Here is a 20,549-nt window from a genome sequence, read left to right as displayed (position 1 = left end):
GAGGCATCTCTGCTCATTTTGGCTAAACAGAAATGTGTCCCTTTGCAAAAATCAAACACTGACAAATAAGAGAGCACGACACTGTATGATTTCTAGAGCTGATATAGGGCAATTTGTTCAGCAGAGTGATGTAAGCTTCGTTATGATTGCATCATCCATGACTTCTAGGAATAACATGATGCAATTCATATCATGTATGATGCAATACCAGCTTCAGATTGCATCGTTCATTGTTTTGCCTAAAAAGCAAGTTCTGTCCAAACCCAGTCATAGATTTATTCATAGATCCAGTCAAAGATGTATTTTAGTCATTTTTGTTTTAAATTGAGATCCCTTCCCTTTATAACTCACTTATCCTCCGCCATTCTCAAGTCAAGGGTCGTATATACTGACCCAATAGCATATCTTGAAAACTAGAGCCAATCAACAATTTTAAGCATCATTTTCGTTCTCAGTGACCCAGAATTAGTAAAGTTTGACTACATTTATTTCAGAAGCATTTTGGCTGTAGAGCATTGATTCCTCTTTATACATGCAGAAACAAGTGCTTATGTGCTTGCCTAACTTTAAGTGTGTGAATAGTCCAGTTATGCGTATGCTTAAATGGCTTGCTAAACTGGGTCTGAAATGCTTACTAATGGTGCATTTATAGCAGAGGGGATTGAGCATTCTCCTTTTGAAGTGCATGAGAGTTTTCCCATTGACTTTAAGGGGTGCAGGATTAGGCACTTGGTGTATATTTAGCCAGTGGTGTCAAAGCAAAGTTTGAAAGGCTTTATAATTCAGGAAGATGGACATTTTTTTCATCTAAAATAGTAGCAAATCTCTGTGGAGGGGGCTTACCTAAGTATAAACATTAATATGAAGCAAATCCAGTTTTCTTGGGTCTTTCTGTGTTTTGAGTTGGAAATAACCCAAAGAAGTGTGATAAATTGAGCACAGGTACATATTAGGAAAAAGAACTGTTGTTAAAGTCCTTAGTGCCATAACTAGTGCACATATCACAGGCATTTTATATATAGGCTTCTTGTTCCTGAAGCCTATTTAAAAAAAAATTATTGGCATTTCAAAAATACAAAATGTCTGCAATACTTTAATTTCAAATAAACAAAGTAATAAATAAATAAAAAACCCCAAATATCCCAAATCCATCAGAATTGCAAACACCCTGCAGAGGAATTAGAGAAAGTAGTAGGTCTGGAGCTCTCTTTCAGAGTTTTTTGGGTGTGTTGACATTTGCATTGTCCTAACCCATCCTCATTTGTCAGCTTCTGTTTAAAGAAGCATTTTTCAAAGTCTCAACTCTACTGTTAGCCATAAAATAAAGTAAAATAAAAACGCATTTCAACAGAACAAATGGCAATTGTTAAAATCTTTGGAAGCTTCTTTTATATTCAAGCTCACAAGCTGAGAATTTACATATAAACTGTATTCTGTCTAGAGCTACTGAGCACTTGATTGTGAAACCAAGGGTACGTAGTTTTGATGGATGTCTTGCAAACTTTTTTTAACAAAGGTACAGTTGTGACTGCATCCCATTCATTTTTAGTGAATTTTTTTAAGCTGGAAGCCACCAATAGCACTAGATAAGAATTATTATTATTATTTTTTTGCTGGGGACAAGACAGCTAGATGAATTATATTTATCCATAAGAGGTACTTTATCTCATATTTTTATGAGAACAAAAAGATGATAGCTTCCATACTTAAAAATCAGCTTAAGACTCTTCACATAAATGGAGCAGACTATAATAAAGAGTGAGTCAATATTTCTTATCTTTTTACTTAAAAAAAACAGGATTAAAGCTTTCATGATTGATCCTTATATCCTCAGCTTTTTGGATGCCTCTGTTTTAAAATAAAAACATATTTCCAACACCAATTAATACTAATATAGAGGCATATTATAAGAAGAGCTGAAGGCACCCATCTCTCAGTGCTTTAGGCCATGTGGTGTGCAAAGAGTGTGGCTGCATGAATCCAACCCACAGGTCAGAGACTCCTAAAGGCAGGGATTGATACCCTTTTATTTAATTATAAAGCACTATGCACAACAATGCCTATATCAGGGATCAGCGACCTTTGGCACGCGGTCCATCAGGGAAATCCACTGGCAGGCTGGGGTTGTTTACCTGCAGTGTCCGCAGGTTTGGCCGATTGCAGCTCCCACTGGCCATGGTTCGCCATTTCAGGCCAATGGGGGCTGCAGGAAGCCGCGTGGGCCGAGGGATGTGCTGGCCACCACTTCCCGCAGCCCCCATTGGCCTGGGAATGGCAAACCGCGGCCCGTGGGAGCTCCGATTGGTCGAACCTGGGGACGCTGCAGGTAACAAACCATCCCAGCCCACCAGTGGATTTCCCTCGGGCCGCATGCCAAAGGTTGCTGATCCCTGTTCTATGGTATTATTGTTTCCATGTCTCCTAATAACTCCTTTCCCATGTATATTTTATTATGCCTCTCTTTTGTTTATTTTATGTTTGTAGCCTGAAGGCAGGCAAGACATTATTTTCTTTATTTCTTTCCATTTTCTTTAGCAAATAGGGACAGTTAGAAAAAATAATTAAAAGAGGATTAACATACACACACTGAAATGGTTACAGGGTGGGGGAGGAAGAGACATGATTCTTCTTCCACCCTGTGGTAAACCAGGAGTAACTCAGCTGAAGTCAATGGAGGTATACTACTGTGAAAATACTGTAGCAAGAGAGGAAAATCAGGGCTAATTTATTTAATCAGAAAGGAAAGAGAGAGAGCATTAAAGAAAAAAGAAGAGACACAGTGACAGCTATGATCTTATGGTAAATACTGTAAGAGGCAGGAAAGTCCCATTAGATCATCTCAAGGCCATTTCCCTGAGGAAGACAACAAGGAGTCCGGTGGCACCTTAAAGACTAACAGATTTATTTTGGCATAAGCTTTCATGGGTAAAAACCTCACTTCTTCAGATGCACAGAGTGAAAGTTACAGATGCAGGCATTATGTACTGACACATGGAGAGCAGGGAGTTACTTTGCAAGTGGAGAACCAGTGTTGACAGGGCCAATTCAATCAGGGTGGATGTCGTCCACTCCCAATAATAGATGAGGAGGTGTCAATTCCAGGAGAGGAAAAGCTGCTTCTGTAATGAGCCAGCCACTCCCAGTCCCTATTCAAGCGCAGATTAATGGTGTTAAATTTGCAAATGAATTTTAGTTCTGCTGCTTCTCTTTGAAGTCTGTTTCTGAAGTTTTTTTGTTCAATGGTAGTGACTTTTAAATCTGTAATAGAATGACCAGGGAGATTGAAGTGTTCACTTACTGGCTTTTGTATGTTACCATTCCTGATGTCCGATTTGTGTCCATTTATTCTTTTGCGGAGGGACTGTCCGGTTTGGCCAATGTACATGGCAGAGGGGCATTGCTGGCACATAATGGCATATATAACATTAGTAGATGTGCAGGTGAATGAGCCCTTGATGGTGTGGCTGATGTGGTTGGGTCCTCTGATGGTGTCGCCAGAGTAGATATGGGGACAGAGTAGGCAACTAGGTTTGCTACAGGGTTTAGTTCCTGGGTTGGTGTTTCTGTGGTGTGGTGTGCAGGCCAGTCCTCGCTTACAGACAACCCCCCAATCTGAAGCAAATACTCACCAGCAACTACACACCACACCACAGAAACACGACTACCTCCGGATACTTGATTTCCCGGAGGGCCACTGCAGTTTACAAACACTAAGATAAAGAACATAACCGATACTGAGCTTAATCAAAATGCCCACAATCTTCAAAAGCACTGATAGAGCATAAATCCCCCTGACTTTCAAATCAAGATTGTCAAGTATCAGAGGGGTAGCCGTGTTAGTCTGAATCTGTAAAAAGCAACAGAGGGTCCTGTGGCACCTTTAAGACTAACATAAGTATTGGGAGCATAAGCTTTCGTGGGTAAGAATCTCACTTCTTCAGATGCAAGATTCTTCTTCTTACCCACGAAAGCTTATGCTCCCAATAGTTCTGTTAGTCTTAAAGGTGCCACAGGACTCTCTGTTGCTTAAATCAAGATTGCACTCCTAAATTGTTTAGGCACTCCTGGTTACATTTGTATAGCAACAATTTCAACTGGAGACCTGACACACAATTGAAAGAAGCCAGAAAAATGGAGAACCTCACAGCTGGTCTTAGCATAACAGTCCATAAGGGGGAAGACAGGCAGAATGGTTTGAAGGGGGGCGGGGGGGTGGGAAGAGGTTGTAAGGGAAACATTTGACTCCTGGAGGTGAGTGATTCAAACTTTTATGTGGGCAAGATGGAAATACAGAGAGTCATGGAATATCAGAGTCACCTTCGGCAGGAGCCTTCCTACAGGATAAGGCTGCCTTGTGAGAGAACTGCAAAGAAGAAAGCAAAATGTACCAGAGACTATTGGTATTAATCTTGGTAAGGGGGAGGGAGGAAGAATCAAAAGAACAAGAGGATGAGGAAGAAAAGAAGGGGGGGGGGGTTGGTGAGGAAAGCAAAAGGGGGAGTCACAAGGGGGGACGTGATCGGGCCCTGCTTGGGGCACTCACCATTTGAAAAGGAGCCTTTACTTTTCCTGGACAGCGTTTGCTTGACCTGCTGCTGGATGCGGAGACTTTTCTCCGTCCCGTTGCGGTTGCCCAAGAGCTTCAGCCTGGCCTCGGAGGGCAAAGCCAGGGTGGAACTGTCCAGCTCCTGCAGGGTCTGGTGGCTCAGGACGGTACGGATGTAGCTGCGGTCGGCGGCAGAGGAGTCCGGGGTGCCCATGGTCCAGCTGGGGGAAGAAGCTCCAGCGGAGGCTGCGGTGGAGTCTGCTCCCTACGGTCCCTGACTGAGCAGCCGCCGCCGCCCAGCTCCAGCGCCCAGTGCAGGAGGGACGGGGCTGGGCAGCCCGTGGCTCTGCCCCGCCCTCCCCGCAGCGCAGGTAGCAGCTGGCTGCCAGGATCCTGCCGCCCCAGGGGCAGGAGGGAGCCGCGCCCCCTGCCCCGCCCCCAGCCTGGCGATGGGAGCAGGGAGGCGCGCACCTTCCCTCCCCCCGCTCCGGGGGCAGGGCTCCTGGACTTCCGCCGCGTGGGCGCGGCCACCTCCGAGCCCACACGCCCACCCGGCCTCGCCCTGCGTTCGCTCACTGGCAACTCGGCGTGGCAGGAAGGGGGCGGGGCAGATCAATAACCCTTTTGCTGCAGCACCCGCGGGGAAAGGGCGCCAGGCGGGGCAGGCTGTGCCTCTGGCGAAGGAGGGAGTCCGTGGATCCGGCTGGGCAGGGCTCAGGCAGCGCTTTATAGCAGGGGTGGGGACAGAGCAACTTTGCCATGAGTTTTGGTCAGGGCCGAAAGGAGACTCCCCCAAACAAAGCGTGTAGGTAAACTAGGGTGATCAACTTTCCTACTGCGGAAAAAACACCCAACACCCCTGCCCCGCCCCGCTCCATCGCTCTCCCCCACCCTCGCTCATTTGCCCTGGCTGGGCAGGGGGTTGGGGTTGGGGTTTGGGAGGGGGTGAGGCCAGAAATGAGGGGTTCAGGGTGGGGCTCTGGGCTGGGGCAGGAAGTTGGGTGCAGGGGTGAGTGAGGGCTCCAGCTGGCGGTGTGGGCTAGGGGGCATGGAGTGTGGGAGGGGGCTCGGGTCTGATACAGGGATTTGGGAGAGGGTACAGGCTCTGAGGTGGGGCCAGAAATGAGGGGTTCAGGGGGTCTCTGGGCAGGGCCGGCTTTAGGAAGTGCGGGGCCCAATTCGAACATTTTTGGCAGGGCCCGGGCAGGGATGACTAACAAAAAAAAAAAAAAAAAAAAAAGCCCTGTGAAAAAAGCCCTTTCATTTCTTCCATGTTTTATTTACTTTCCATAACTATATAAATAATACAATTATATATTATGTACATTGTGTCATATATGCTGTTGATTGGTTATTAATGAGCTCTGTTTCACATGTGCTGATCCCCGCCACTCCCTGGGGGGGGGGTGTGCACATGTGTGGGTCCCAGCTGCTCCCTGCCCCCCTCATTGAAGCAGGTGTGCAGGGTTACTGCCCTGGGAACTGCAGGGCACCAGTGGACATGGGGCTGGCAGGAGGCAGGGCAGGGGCTGGCTGAAGGTAGGGTCTGGCTGCAGGGAGGGCAAGGGGTGCGGGGCTGGCTGGAGACAGGGTGTGTGGGGTGGGCTGGCTGGCTTCAGGCAGGGCTGCAGGGGGGTGCGGCAGGGCTGGAGACAGAAGAGTGCAGGACTGGCTGGCTTCAGGCAGGGGTTGGCTGGAGACAGGGCAGGGGTGCGGGGTTGGCTGCAGGCAGGGCGGGGGTGGTGCGGGCAGGACAGAGGGTACAAGGCTGGTGCGGGCAGGACAGGGGGTGCAGGGCTAGTGCGGGCAGGGGGTGCAGGGCTGGAGATAGAGAGGGGGTGCAGCAGGGGCTGGCTGCGGGCAGGGCAGGGAGTGCAGCAGAGGCAGCTGGAACCCCAGCCCTTTAAATAGCCCCCGAACCCCCCGCTATCCCAGGGCTCTGGGGGCTATTTAAAGGGCCTGGGGCTCCCCTGCTTCTACCGCCCCAGCCCTTTAAATAGCTGCAGGAGCCCTGGGGAAGCTATTTTTAAATAACCCCCAGAGCTCCACAGCCCTACCCCGGGCTCCAGCAGTGGGGCGCTGGTGGCAATTTAAAGGGCCTGGGCCCTTTAAATTGCCCCCTGGGGAAGCCGGGCTACCCGGAATGGCACACCGGCTGTTGCTGGTACGCCATACTGGGGCTTGGGCGCGGGGCCCGATTCAAGGGAATTGGTTGAATTGGCCTAAAGCCGGCCCTGTCTCTGGGCTGGGGTAGGGGGTTGGGCTGCAGGGCAGGCGAGGGCTCCAACTGGGGGTGCAGGCTCTGGTGCAGGGCTGGGAAAGGGGGTTGATGTGCAGGAAGGGGTTTGGACTCTGGGGTGGAGGTGCAGGCTCTGGGGTGGGGCCAGAAATGAGGGGTTCAGGGTATGAGTGGGGGGTTGTGGGGGTTGGGATGCAGGAGGGGGTTCAGGCTCTAGGAGGTAGTTTGGGTGTAGGAGGGGGCTCAGGGCTGGGGCAGGAGGTTGAGTTGCGGGAGGTTGTTTGGGGTGCAGGCTCTGGGTGGCACTCAGGCGACTCCCGGAAGCGGCTGGCATTTCCCTTTGGCTCCTAGGCAGAGGCAGGGCCAAATGGCTCTGTGCACTGCCTCTGTCTGCAGGCGCTGCCCCTGCAGCTCCAGTTGGCTGCAGTTCCTGGCCCCTGAAAGCTGTGGAACTAGCACTCGGGGCAGGGGAGCACGTGGCGCTCCAGTGGCCGCTCCTACGCCTAGGGGACACAGACATGCCGGCCACTTCTGGGACCCGCGTGGAGCCCATTTCGACCAGGTGTTCCAGTCAAAAACCAGATGCCTGGCAACCCTATAGGCAACAGGCTAGCTCTTCTGGCACCATAGCACCAAGTGTGCCCCTGCCTGAGCAGTACACTAATTATACCCAATAACAGGCTTCCATCAAAGTTTGTAGTGTAGACAGGGCCTAGAACAAGGCCTATTGAATAACAGATGTAGAAGTTTTGTCATACACAGCCACCCATGGGGCTGGGCTGCAGCAATTTAACTAATCTAGTTTTAACCCGTACCTGTTGTTACTTTGGTAAAAGTCTGGGGCCTAATCTACATTTTAAAAAGCTATGCCAGCATAGTTGTGTCTGTTAGGAATGTGGTGGGGGGAAACCCATACTCCCACTCGACATAGCTATGCTAGCAAAAGGTCCGGTGTAGACACACCTTGTACCAGCAAAAAAGTCCTTGTGCCAGTATAGCGCATGGGCACATATTTTAGAATAAAAGCGTTAGTTTGATTTCAACAAAACCACATCTAGTAATACACACCTACACCGTCAGATGCCTTAGTGCAGAGGGCTGGACTTGATGACCTCTGGAGATCCCTTCTAGCCCTACATTTCTATGCTCGCTCACACATTCAAACAACCAGCCATAAAGGCGTGCACACACATACAAATGCAGACACTTCTAGGCGCACCCATGCCCACTCAAACACACCCAAGCAACCAGCCATAAAGGGACATAAAAGATAGGTACACAATCACACATTTACATAGACAGCCCCTACCCCAACCACACACGCACACAAATTATTACTTATGATCAGCAGCTGGGACAATGTGCTGGGCACTTTCCAAACAGGAAAGAATGTATAATCCAGAGGGATAAGGGGCACAGTCCAAAGCACATCTAGATATGTCCACACATACATACAGGACTTGTACATCTTTTCTCCCTTGTTAACTGTGGCCCTGAGCCTGCCAACTCTTAGGCATACAGGGTAGTAAAGTTCAGCACTAGCGTAAGTGCTGGCAGCATCATGGCCCTGTGTGCCGGTGGTGGTTTTCCTACTATGTTAGGAGGTATTTATTGTTTTTAGTTCTCTCATTAGGGTCTGGGTACTTAAAATGATAAATTATAAATATTAACATGTACTACACTAAAAGTAGTGTTAAAGCTATAACTAGGGTGACTATATTTCTTTATGGTGAATACAGGACACCTGGTAAAATTACTTGTATTTGAGTTCAATGGCAATCAGAACTATGCAGTACATTCAAATTAACACGTTGACTGAGCCCCTGTTAAAAAGAAATTGTGTAGTTGGATTCTTTTTATTTACCTTATCTTTATGGCTGTAGGGTTCACACAGGGAGGGGTGACACATGTACCCTTATCCCACCCACCCACAGGGAGAGGTGACATACACCCTATACACTTCTCTCACACAGGGAGAGTGGCTGACCAACCCGACCCTCCCTGCCCAGTACTCTCTACCCTCCATGCCTGGCTGGGCCCCCAGGATGGACCCACCTCTCCTGGTACTGTGTCTTCCAATACACTGGGGGCAGGCACAGAGGGTCACATGCCCCCCCTCCCCAGATTTCTGCCAGGGTTCACACAAGAACGTTGCCAGCAGCCTTTCAGCACTGTGTGGGAGGTAAGGGACAGGAACTGCTTCGGGGGGGAGGGAGAGAAGGGATGGCCTGGCCCCTGTCTTTGCAGAGCTCATCTCTTCTCTCCCACCACCACCACTCGCTGCCCTGTGGCTGGAAGCAGCTTGTTCCTTCCTGCCTGCATAGTGTGGAAATGCAGCTAAGACCTCCAGGAGCAGCAGCTGCTGGCCACTGACATAACCCAGCCCATGGGTGCCAGGTGAACCTCCACTTTGGGGAGGCTAGCCTGCTAGCCCCATCCCCCTGTGCACCGGAGGCCCAAATCCCCCCTAAAAGGAAAAGCCCTGAGGGGGCACCCTCCCCCCCAGACCAGTGGAGCCCTGGACTGCCCGCCCCAGCCAGATCCCCAACCCACCCCGGGCTGCCGGCCCCCTGAGCGCCAGGCTGAGCTACCAGCTCTTCCCTCGCTAAAGTTGAGCCTCCCCAACCACCATGGGCAGCCTCCCACTCCTGAAGGCCCTCTCCACCTGCTGAGCTGCCAGCCTGAGCAGCGTGGCAAGCAGTGGGGCCCTCCAGGGGAGGAGGGTGGAATAGGAGGCAGTGGGGGGTCTCAGGGAAGAGGGGAGCCACCGCAGCCCAGTTGTCTGGCTCTGTGTCAGTGGTAGTGCCAGGGAGGGCAAAGCCTATTATGACCCAGCCATCTCTGGCTACAGCACAGGCACGAAGGGCTTAAGCCTTAAGGATGCATTGTGCACCATGGCCCAGGGAACCTGAGTGCAGGGGCTTCAGCAAACCGGGCCAGAGAGGTGGCAGAGGATGCTTAGGGGACAAAGCAGCCCCACACTCCCTGGGGACAGGGTCCAGGGATGGGTGTGGGTGTGAGAGAGAAAGAAGAGGGTATTAAACCCCTGCCCTGGAGGTTGCAGGTTTGGGGCATGAACAGGCTGGAAATCGCTTCCCCGTCCTCTCCAGAGCTTAGCTGAGGGACAGAGGCTTCGCCATGCCAGCGCTGTGCAGGGCTTTTGCACACACAGGCAGTGTTTTCCCCAGAAATTTAAATGGGGGGGGGGGTTGAATTTGCAGGGGGAGAAGAGGGGAGTCAAGGCTGATGAGGTGTGAGACTGTGAGGGTGCAGGTGGGCTGTATGGTATAGTAAAAATTGAAAAATGTTTCATGACCATTTTATTAGATTTAACTCACGTTTAAAAAAAAAAATCCACACAAATTAAAGTTGGCTACTCAAGCCTTCTCTGAAGCACTACATCTACATTCTTCTTGCTTTCTTATTATAATTTTGCACAACTCTGTTAATGAACTTCTTGAATGCAGTGCGTTCATCTTTGGTGGCTTCTTGTGTGTCCGGTACTTCCATTCTTTCAGTTTATATGCTCATTAGTTCATTCACATGATCAGGCAGAAGGCGACTTCTTTCAGAAGACAAGAATTCTATTCAATGATGAAAAAGAACACTCAACTGTAGCTGTTGTGACTGGGAGTAGCAAGAGATGAATTCCTACTTCTTTCGTCCTGGGAAACAGCATAAAGATCAGGTCAAGCCACTCGTGATGATTTAAAAAAAAAAAAAAAAAAAAAAAAAAAAAGAAGTTGAAGTCACCTCTTTCATACAACAAATGAATGATATTCTACTCTGTGTTCAAATTCTGTCCTGAGCACATGGCAGCCCCCTTGCTGGTAGTGCCTCACTCCACTCAACTGTCGGTATTTTATAGGAGCTATGTAGAGGTTGAGTAGAATCTAGAAGTGGCTGTTGTAGATTAAGAATCAAGTCTGTACTTTTTCAGTTGTCTTAAACACTTCTTGACCTCTTCACTTAAGGATTCAATATAAATGCCTTCATTAGTCAACTTCTGGACTGAAGTCTTTGCTTCTTCCAGTACTTTTTCAATGGATAGCTCTGTGATTGATCCAAATGTAGCTTCTATTGCTGGACAAAGATCTACTACTGTTGTAGCAGATGCCTGGATGGTATTATTTAATGACCCAAGTGGTTTCAACATAGAGTTACAAGAAAGAATGGCAACAGTTCTCTGAACGTAGTAGCAAGAAGTAATCCACCGGCCTCACTATTTAGATCCATCCCATCTTGGTAGATACTTTCCAAAGCCAGTAATAACAGCTGCAGTAATTTTAAGACAGCCAAGAATCGCTCATGAGACAGTCAGAGGGTTTTCCCAGGCTTGACTAATTTGAACTTCAGTCCAAGTGTATCTTCTCTATTTTCCAAGATATTCAGTCTTTGGACTCTTCCTGAAAAGAGAATATGAAGATATTAAATTTAAAGCTTTTAAAATATCTTTTGAAGAGTCTGCAGCTCATACTAGTGCTAGTTGGAGCAGATGCCTCTGCAGTGTGTACCGGAGAGATTAGGGTTACAGTTTTCTCTGAGCAAAGCTTGTACTCCCCCATGTCTTCCAGAGAAGTTTGCAGCTCCATCAAATGCACAAGCAGTCATCTGCTTGGGGTCCAATTGATAAGCATTTAACTCTAAGATGTGGGTTGTCACAGATGCAGCCCATGTGTCTTCTATAACTTGAACATCTAGAAATGCATCTACTGGCCTACCACTGACATCAAGATAACATACACTGACTTAATACTTGATGCCCATTTGCATTGGTGCATTCATCAGCAATGTATGCAATTTTTTTGAATGTGGTGAGAGTTCTTCACTTTTTCAACTGTTGAGTCTTTCACTGTTGCACCACATCCTTCTAGCCAGTCAGTTGGTCCTGAAGCCTTTTTCTTCAGCCCCTAGCTCATCACTAGCTGTCAGGGAGAGCTCATTTAGATTTTGCTTACAAATCATAATTTGAGATTAGGTTGGCCAACATCAACGAAATGAATGCACTGACATTGTCATAAAAAACAGCTGTATAAGGAAGCTAGTCTATGTTCACACTTTTCAAATCCATTATACTTTTTCAGATGCATGTATCTTATCATACACTTTATATGCTTTTAAAGTGTGTATTAATGTTTCAATTTCCATTCAAATTTCTAAACAATCACTCAGTTGGCAACACTACATGTAACTAGTTCACAAAACTGGGGAAGGGGGGGGGGTGTAGGGAAATCCCTGCACACAGGGCTCGGCTCCTCTTGGCCAGTGCCCCAGACTGAAGGGTCTTGGGCTTTCCTGGGATGCCAGCCCAGCCACAGGCAGTGGGGGAAGGAAGGAGCCTGCTGGCCAGGCTGTTAGTGAGTGAATGCTCCGACCAGGGGCAGCTTCTCCCTACAGTGCTGGGAGTGGAATGTGCCCTGCTGTGGGGGATATGGAGGAGCAGTTGGGCTGGGCGGGTGGTGAAGGGGCAAAGCAGGGAGAAGACAATAAGAGGGGGAGCATGTAAAGGGCTGATGGCTATGCAGCAGAGGTGACACATAACTGGCTGCCACCTAGTGCCTACCTGCATGCACCAGCCACCGCAGCTCACAGCACGCACCTAGTGCTGGCAGGAAACGGGACAAGGGTTGGGGCCCTCGCTCCCCTGGCTGGCCTATGCACTGCATCTTAGCCCTACCACACACTCACCTCCATCGTCGGCACCCCTCCCGCTCACTGCTGGTGGCCGCTGAGCAGGGATCTGGCCACCAGCAGGACCCACCAGTACTGCTGGGGGGGGGGGGGGAAAGAAAGGAGAGAAGAGGGGAGGAAGAGAGAATATATGAGACAATTTTCCCCTTTTTAAGAAAGGGTCAGGATACCTGCAGGAGGGCTTAAATATGGGAGTATCCCTTTAAAAACAGGACATCTGGTCACCCTAGCTATAACAGTGCTTTAATGGCTTCAAATGTAAGTATGAATCCAAGTTAGTAGATTTACTGGAGCAACTAGACAATTAAACAAAACAAAAAAACCCACATACACCACATATTTTTTTCAAAACTAGACGCAATGACATATTCCAAGACATGTGATACTGTAATAGGAATGATCAGAGCTTCATGCACTCAGACCTCAAAACACAGCTAAAATATGTTCTTACCCTATAATGCGAGTTTTGACATGTGTAATAGCATACATATATCATAACCATGAAGTATTGTGAAGGCTATACTTCGCAGCTATGACTTCACAGAAGCAATACTTTTTTCACAATGTGAGAAGAAAGCCCAAAGGAAATTACAGGCACCATTTTAACTGACAGAACTATATGCAAATAAATAAATCAGCATCATAATTTTCTTTGTTATTACTGATATAATCATCATGCTGGTTTTTTTTGTTTGTTTGTTTTGTTTTTTTTAAACACAGCTCCCAAAAAGCTTCATACCTTCCTTCCCATGTTTTTAGAAACCAAATCTTAAAAATAGTAAACATGCAGACAGGATATACAGTATATGATTTTAATAAACACATTTTAAAATACAAAATGTTGAGCAGTTCTTTAACTATGACACTACTAATCTGTGGATAACTTTGTTTATGCAGGATCCTGACAACTATGAAAATGAAGTCCTACTGATTTGGATGTTTTCACTGAATGACAGATATGGTAATCACCTGGGAAGATCTTATTGTATTAAATTTATTAATGCAGGCTGGGATTGTATGCAACTTCCCTGAGGGGAGAGATGTGACAGATGTGAGACCTGGGAAGCAAAAAGGAGTTCAAAAGACTGTATTGAAAATGTGCCAGACAAGTATGAGAGAGACAAAGTGGATGAGGGAATACTTTGTTGGACCAACCTCCGTTAGGGAGAGAGACAAGCTTTTGAGCCACAGGAGACAAATATGGATTTTTGGGACAATAAGCGTTAAGTGGATTCCTAGTAAATCCCTAGGGAGAGGTTTCCCCAGCTCCAGTTATGCAAAAAACCCAGCCTTTTGAACCTATGCCCTGAGGAGACAGTCATTGTCTGCTGATTACCTGATACATAAGGCCAAGATCAAAAGATAGAACTGTATAAAGAAATGGCTGCTCTGCCCAGCCTTTGTTCTGGTTCTAGATCAAAGACAGATATGAACTTGTAACCATGGGGGAAAACTGCCATTGTGGGTTTTGAGGGACTAAAACAATGGTTCTCAAACTTTTGTACTAGTGACCCCTTTCACATAGCAAGCCTCTGAGTGCGACCCCCCTATAAATTAAAAGCATTTTTTTTATATATTTAACACCATTATAAATGCTGGAGGCAAAGGGAGCTTTGGGGTGGAGGTTGACAGCTCACAACCCCCTCCCTGTAATAACCTCATGACCCTCTCAGGGGTCCCAACCCCCAGTTTGAGAACCCCTGGACTAAAATCTCCTAGAACCCTATGTTGGAGTTGAACTCTGATAGGCTTTCTAACATTTGTCTAGCTTCTTTTATGGTTGTAATATTTTGTCTGTAGTGCTTTTACATGTGCTGGCTTAGAAGGCGCTTTGTGGTAACTTATTAACTAGGGGCAATACACTAGTCATGGCCCTCAGAGAGAGAGAGCGCAAAAAATGCCTTTTTAGGCAGTTTTGTCTTGATGGGGATATCACAGTTCAAGGCAGGGAGCTATACAGCCTTAAAATCCCCAGTCAAGAGGGAATGAGATGCTGGTCTTTATCCAAGAGAGGTGACCTCTGGGAACCACAAGCAAGGAGTGGGTGCCCTTGGTGAACCATGCAGGGGAAAGGCAGGTGCAGTTGCCCTGAAACTGAGACAGTGACATCATCATTAGAACTTCCTGAGATGTGTAATAAATAAATACAATAAAAATAATTAAAAAAAGTCAAGGTTGAATGATTTACTTAAAAAAAAATAAACCAATCAAAAATACCAAAGTTAAGGCTCAAACACTTATGCATATGTGTAGCAAGGCAATGACTCACCAGCACAGCACCTCCTGCTGATTGTCCTGGGAATTAGCTCTCCAGCTCCAGAGCACCATCTGCAGGTGCTCTGCAGGCCACTGTCTCACCTTGCCGCTGGCCCCATGTCCCTCCCAGACCCCAGTGCCCCTTTATCTTGGGGTGCTGCCCCCGGCAATGCTCCCACACTTGGGGTCTCCCCTCCTAGGGGAACCACCAACTCCCTATCCCCACCTTACCTCAGTGGCTACTGCTAGTCACCATCTAGCCCCCGCTCACTGCAGTCTGTAAACCACTCATCACTAGCAAGAGGGGTTTGGACCTGCTGCCTTTGCCTGCCCTGGGTTGCACCTCTGCAGCCCCAGTACCCTTCCCAAGGCCTGCAACCTGGGGGTTTTCCAAGCTGGACCTCCCCAGCTTCTCCAGCCTTCCCCCACTCTAGGGACCCTGTTGAGAGAGAGAGAGAGAGAGAGAGAGAGCCTAAGCACCTGTCTAGCAGCCCTTTTATAGGCCTGCTGTAGCCTGATTGGGGCGTGGCCCCAGCTGTGGCTGCCTTCCGAATCCGCCTAGCCTTTTGGCAGCTCTTTCCCAGGGCTGTTTTAACCCCTTCAGGGCTGGAGCAGGGTGACTGCCCTGCTACAATGTGCTTAACTATACTGCTGAGGGTGAAGGAATACCTGTGCACAAGAGTTTGCTGGATCAAGGCTTAATGTTGTGCACACAATCTCAAAACCAAGCGTTGAATTTCTGTTTCCAGCCATTTTGGCAATTAAGTGGTTAAAAACCCACAGGAATATATTTAGAATGGGAAAGTGTGTACTTTCACTTTTCCTGAAAAAGACACAGAGGAACCAGTGTTGTTCAATTTAAAAACGAAGCAAACAAAACCTTTGGACCAACTTTGGAGATTTTTAGTTAAAAGAGTGAATTTTTTCAAAATTAGGAGCAAATGAAAAAAGGGTATTATCCCAACAACAGGTAACTGTGAATTATGGAGCAATCAGGACACAAACAGAGCCGGTATAGCCAGTATTTCCTACTAGTGGTTTTTTTCCATATTGACATACCTGCTACACCAGCAGTATAGGTCGCCTCGTCTGGGCTGATTCAGTCTGTCTGTCTCCCATTTTTCTTCACTGCAACTCCCTGCCTGTACCTAATAGCTTCCCTTTCCCTCCCCTGGTGTTGGCCCTATACTTTTTCAGCTGCCATTTCTTGTTCTTTGAGGTAAAGTATGTACTACTAGGGAGGATCAGACATGATCTGGAAAGTTCCTGGAGGTAATGTGACTCATCAAAGAATCAGTGATATATCAGTGAGGATAGTTTCGATGTAAGATAAGAAGAAGGGAGGCCTACACTCAAAGTAAGTGACCTTTCTGCTCAGGGAGGAAAAGGAAGAAGAAATCTGGGGGCGAGTAAGTGTGGAACCTTATGGGAACAGGAGATATGGAGATAACTTCCAGGGCAGTGGTTCTCAAACTTACTTGATTGGATCCCCTTCTTTGTGTCTGTAATCGTTTACACCTCCCCCCCCCCCCCAAGGGCATATACCACTATCCAGCTCTGGAGGCAGAGCGGAGAGCAGTGGCTTCTGGCCAGGTGCCCAGCTCTGAAGGCAGCGCTGTGCCAGCAGCAGCACAGAAATAAGGGTGGCAGTGTGAAGAGTGATATTTGTCAATATCGCTTCTCACAGCAGACTTAGCGCACCATTGCCACCCTTACTTCTGTGCTGCTGCTGCCACCCTGAGGCTGACAGCTGGAGTCCTGCCATCTTCTGGTGATGGACTGCGGGGAGGAGCAAAGGAGAGCCTGAGCCCAGACTGCCTCCCAGTGAGGGATTGAGGAGGGGGGAAGGGAAGGAGAGCCAAGCCCAGGGTGGGACACTGTCTGTCAGTCTCGGGACAGTGGGGCTCCCTCTGTCCCCTTTATCCCCGCCTCCTGGGTGTACACAGCCCTTCTGCACAAGCCCCAACCACCCAGGGCTGACAGCCCGAGCTCTTAAAAAAAAAAGCACACAGCTTGTGTCTTTCTTGACACATTCCTGAGCCTCCCTTGGGAGGCACGCTCTATAGTTTGAGAACCACCGCTGCAGGGGTACCTAGAGAGAAAGAAGGACCAGGAATTTGAGGAGAGGATGGAACCAGAGATATGGGGCAGTCATGAGGTAAGGGAGGACTTGTAGGTAGAGAGGGGTGGATGGCCAGAAAACATCTCAGGAAAATGGAGAAAAAGAAAATGTAAAATGTGGGGAAGGAAGGGAAGGGACAAACAGTAAGCAAGACACCCCAGAACTAGAAATGATTTTAAAATATTTTAGGACTATTTACTGATTTACAAAGGTTTCCAGCAAAGAACAGATTACACTTTCTTTCCAGACAGTAAGAAAGAATGAGATTTGCACACATGATCAATGATTACAGATTAATCACCTCCCTTAGCCATCAGTTTAAGACTTGGAATTAAAGCACAATCACAAAACATGGATAGTTTTTAAAATATAAACCAAGTCAGTTTCACGTATACAATAATTGTGCAGCAGATTTGTTTAAGATTTTGAAAACAGTGTTATGGCAGGAGTCACCAGATGGCACTGTTACACATAATTCTGAAGAACTGCTGGATTGTTTTCCTTTAGATGCAGGGTCTTTTGGGCAAGCTGTATGCAAAAGGCCAGGCAGTTTGTTCTCTGCCTTAATCTCTGCAACAAAAGTCAATTGTTGGGGCAGAGTTGCTTTCTGGGACCTAGACACTGGTGTTGGGGCTGAGAGTTCTGAAAAAGGAGTTTGCTTCATGCCATCTGTGACCACCTCTGTTCAAGGTCTGGGGTATAAAGTGCCAATAAAATTAATTACACTAAGAAAACACCCAGACTTTGTGTCGCTGCTTTCTCCTCCAGTGGGAAACTTCCCAAAATCTGCTAATGGTTGGTGGAGGGGTTGACTGAAATACAAAATGTGAGAGTTGCTCTTGAACAAAGCAGTTCATTGGGGCCATCTGCTTGAATTATTCCCAGAGTGCCAGCAGCAGCTAGTGAGAGGAGAGTTCTCCCAAAGGGCTCAGTGGGACAGGACATTTAGATTTGAACACATATGGTAAATCATTCAGAAGCCCCATACTAAGAAATAATTTATTTTCTGACTTGCTAGGTCATTTAACCAAAAACATTTCAAGTTAAAACTTACTTATTTTGTTGTAAAGTTTTTGGCCCCAAACCTGCAAACCTTAGCAGGAGTTTTGACTGGGTAAAATAAATGGGAGCTTTTCCCTGAGTGAAGACTACAGGAGTTTTGACCAGGTCACTCCTTTCTTTGAATCCCACCACTGGCTCCCCCTTTGTATAACATCACATAAAAGCAGCTTGTATTCATTTTCAAGGCCGGTCATGGTAAATCCCCGCCCTACCTATTCTCTCTCATTTGCTACCGGGCTGCTGATGCTCATCTCCAATCAGCCCAGGATACAGTCCCTCCATTGCCCACTTGTTAATTTTCAGCAACCACTTTTGTGCTTTCTTCCATGCTGCCCCTCATGCCTGGGAGGTGCTCTTCATAAACAGCTGCAAAGCTACTTCGGTATCGCCCTTCAAAACCCCTCCCCAAAACTCTCATTTGCCAAGATGCCTACAAAAAACAAGCCAAACAGGCTGCTGGTGTGCAGAGAACAATGCCTACCATGCTGACAATACTGTCTCATTGTTTCCTTGTACTCCCTTGTCTGGTTTTGTCCATCACTCGTCTCTTGTCTTATACTTAGATTGTAAGCTCTTTGGGGGCAGTGACCATCGTTTTGTACTGTGTTTGCTCAGCGCCTAGCAGAATAGAGTCCTGCTCCGTGACTGGGGCTCATAGGTGTTATGGTAATACAAATAAAGAAAGACTTGGCTCTTTCAGCACGACTCCCCATTGCATGTGTCTGGGTAGACCCAGGTTCTGACCATGAGGCATTGAGAACAAAATAGTGTCAGTAATAGGGCCTTGGTAGTGGAACTCCTTGTCAGAAGAGATCAGAGTAAGTTTAAGCCCCATGGAATTCAGATCAATGAGCAATTTGATTCTGTGCTGCGGATTTGTATAACCTCAGGGAGAGCAGAAGCTACACTGCCATCATGTGGAAACCACATTTATCTCACAATAATCCTCACAAGCAATCTGTTTTCCTTTCATTAGATTATTATAGCATATCTTGCAAGCCCTGGACATCTCAGGATTTTTAGAACACCATGAAATTCACTGTTTGCACTAAATGTATAGGCGATCAGCATTTCATCTCAGTTCATGACCTGTAGTAGCATTTTTAGGCCTTTTCTGCATGTGCAAGAGCACTAGGCAGATCTCCTCAGTTTGTCTTTTAAGGCCATCTAAATTCACATTTTCAAAGCCACCTAGAGGCAGGGCCGGCCCTAGGGGTGGGCCACCCAGACAGCTGCCCAGAGCACCCAGTGGTCAAGGGGGTGCCCTGTGGCAGTACAAAGATGTGCGCTGCTGGTGTAGTGTCAGAAACTGCTTTCTGGGGGGCTCCCAGATTTCTCCCTGCTTCCTCCCAGTGGAGGAACATTGGGGAGGTGTGGGAAGCGGTGACACACAGATACAGCTCACCCCCCACCCCCCAACGTTCCTCTGTGGGCTGTGCTGTGAGGCGAGCATCAGAAGCTGCTGCTCTCTGCCCACCACTTATGCAGCCTGGGTGGGGAAAGTCATCTGGATGCAGGGAGCCCTGACATGGCTCCTCACTCCCCCCCGCCAGCCCCCTACGGGTGCACAGAGGAGCAGCGTTCCAGGGGGGAGCAGGCAGCAATGCCAGCCGCTCCATGCATCCAGATCAGTTTCACTACATGGGCTCAGGAGGGGGATGCAGGGGTTGGGGTGAAGAGGGAGCAGGAGAGGGGCAGTGGCTGGGGGCACAGGAGGGGAATGCAGGAGTTAGGGGCAAAGGGACACAGTGTAGCGGTTAGGGCACAGAAAGGGGCAGGGGTTGGGGTGAAGGGGGTGCAAGGGCTGGGAATGCACGAGCTGGGGCAAAGGGAACTGGGGAGCCCACGGGGACCAGGGGGAAATGCGGGAAAGGGAGCTGAGCTGGTTGAGATAGCGCAGACTTCCTGCAAAGTTTATGGGTCCTGGACTTAGACCTGTAGCTCATTCTGGAGTGGAGAGCGGGGGTGGGACCAAACTTGCAGCTCATTCTGTGCGGGCAACAATCCTGGCCCACTCAATGGAACGGTAGTAGAGGAGTTCCTTGTGGAGTACTCTACCCTTAACCCCCTTCCTGCATGTTTTACCATTAGCCGCCTATGTATGCCCTCCGTTCCTTCTTTCCTCTTTCATGCCTTCTGTCCTCGTCTCTCTTCTTTAATATTCCAGTGAAACAATTAGAAGCTGTTTATATTTTAGATTCAGATGTGTAGGTAGTTGGTCCAGTTGTGGAGGGAGCTCAGCTCCTGTCACTTTTTGCTCGCTCTGGGCACAAGCGAGACAGCCAGGAAAGTGGCAGGAAGAAAATTCAAATCATCTCACCAGCTGGCGGTGCTGAAAAGAGCCGCCGATGTGAGTAGAAAGTCACTTTCTTTGTATAGTCAGCTCAGTGCTGGAAAGCAATGAAGGAGGTTTAATCCCTGCTACAATCATTGCCTTAAATGACAAGTGTGATTAAACTTCTTGAACAGCTGTTGTTTCTCAATGCTTTGACAACCTGGCCACAGTAAAATAAATAAATAAATAAATAAATATGGTGCTGTCTACCTCTGTGAAGGCGTGAGTAGTTAGACTACAGGACTCATTGAAAGAGGGGGCACAGTAGAAGAGTTCATTAGAGTAATGATTACAGTAG

At 47.8% G+C, this 20,549-nt stretch overlaps 1 protein-coding gene across 1 annotated transcript in view; it reads right to left on the bottom strand.

The window, feature by feature from the left end:
* PKP2 (plakophilin 2) overlaps positions 1 to 4,974 on the bottom strand; it is a 76,079-nt gene extending 71,105 nt beyond the window's left edge. The window contains exon 1 of the mRNA XM_034779919.1: positions 4,544 to 4,974. Within this exon, the coding sequence (XP_034635810.1) occupies positions 4,544 to 4,760 (217 nt within the window). The 5' untranslated portion in view covers positions 4,761 to 4,974. The remainder of the gene's footprint in view (positions 1 to 4,543) is intronic.
* Between the last annotated feature and the right edge of the window lie 15,575 nt (positions 4,975 to 20,549).

The sequence above is a fragment of the Trachemys scripta genome, chromosome 1 (genome assembly GCF_013100865.1).
Source record: "Trachemys scripta elegans isolate TJP31775 chromosome 1, CAS_Tse_1.0, whole genome shotgun sequence".
Classification (NCBI taxonomy): domain Eukaryota; kingdom Metazoa; phylum Chordata; order Testudines; family Emydidae; genus Trachemys; species Trachemys scripta.
The sequence above is the reverse complement of the archived record's forward strand: the minus strand, read 5'-3'. Positions and strand labels throughout refer to the sequence as shown.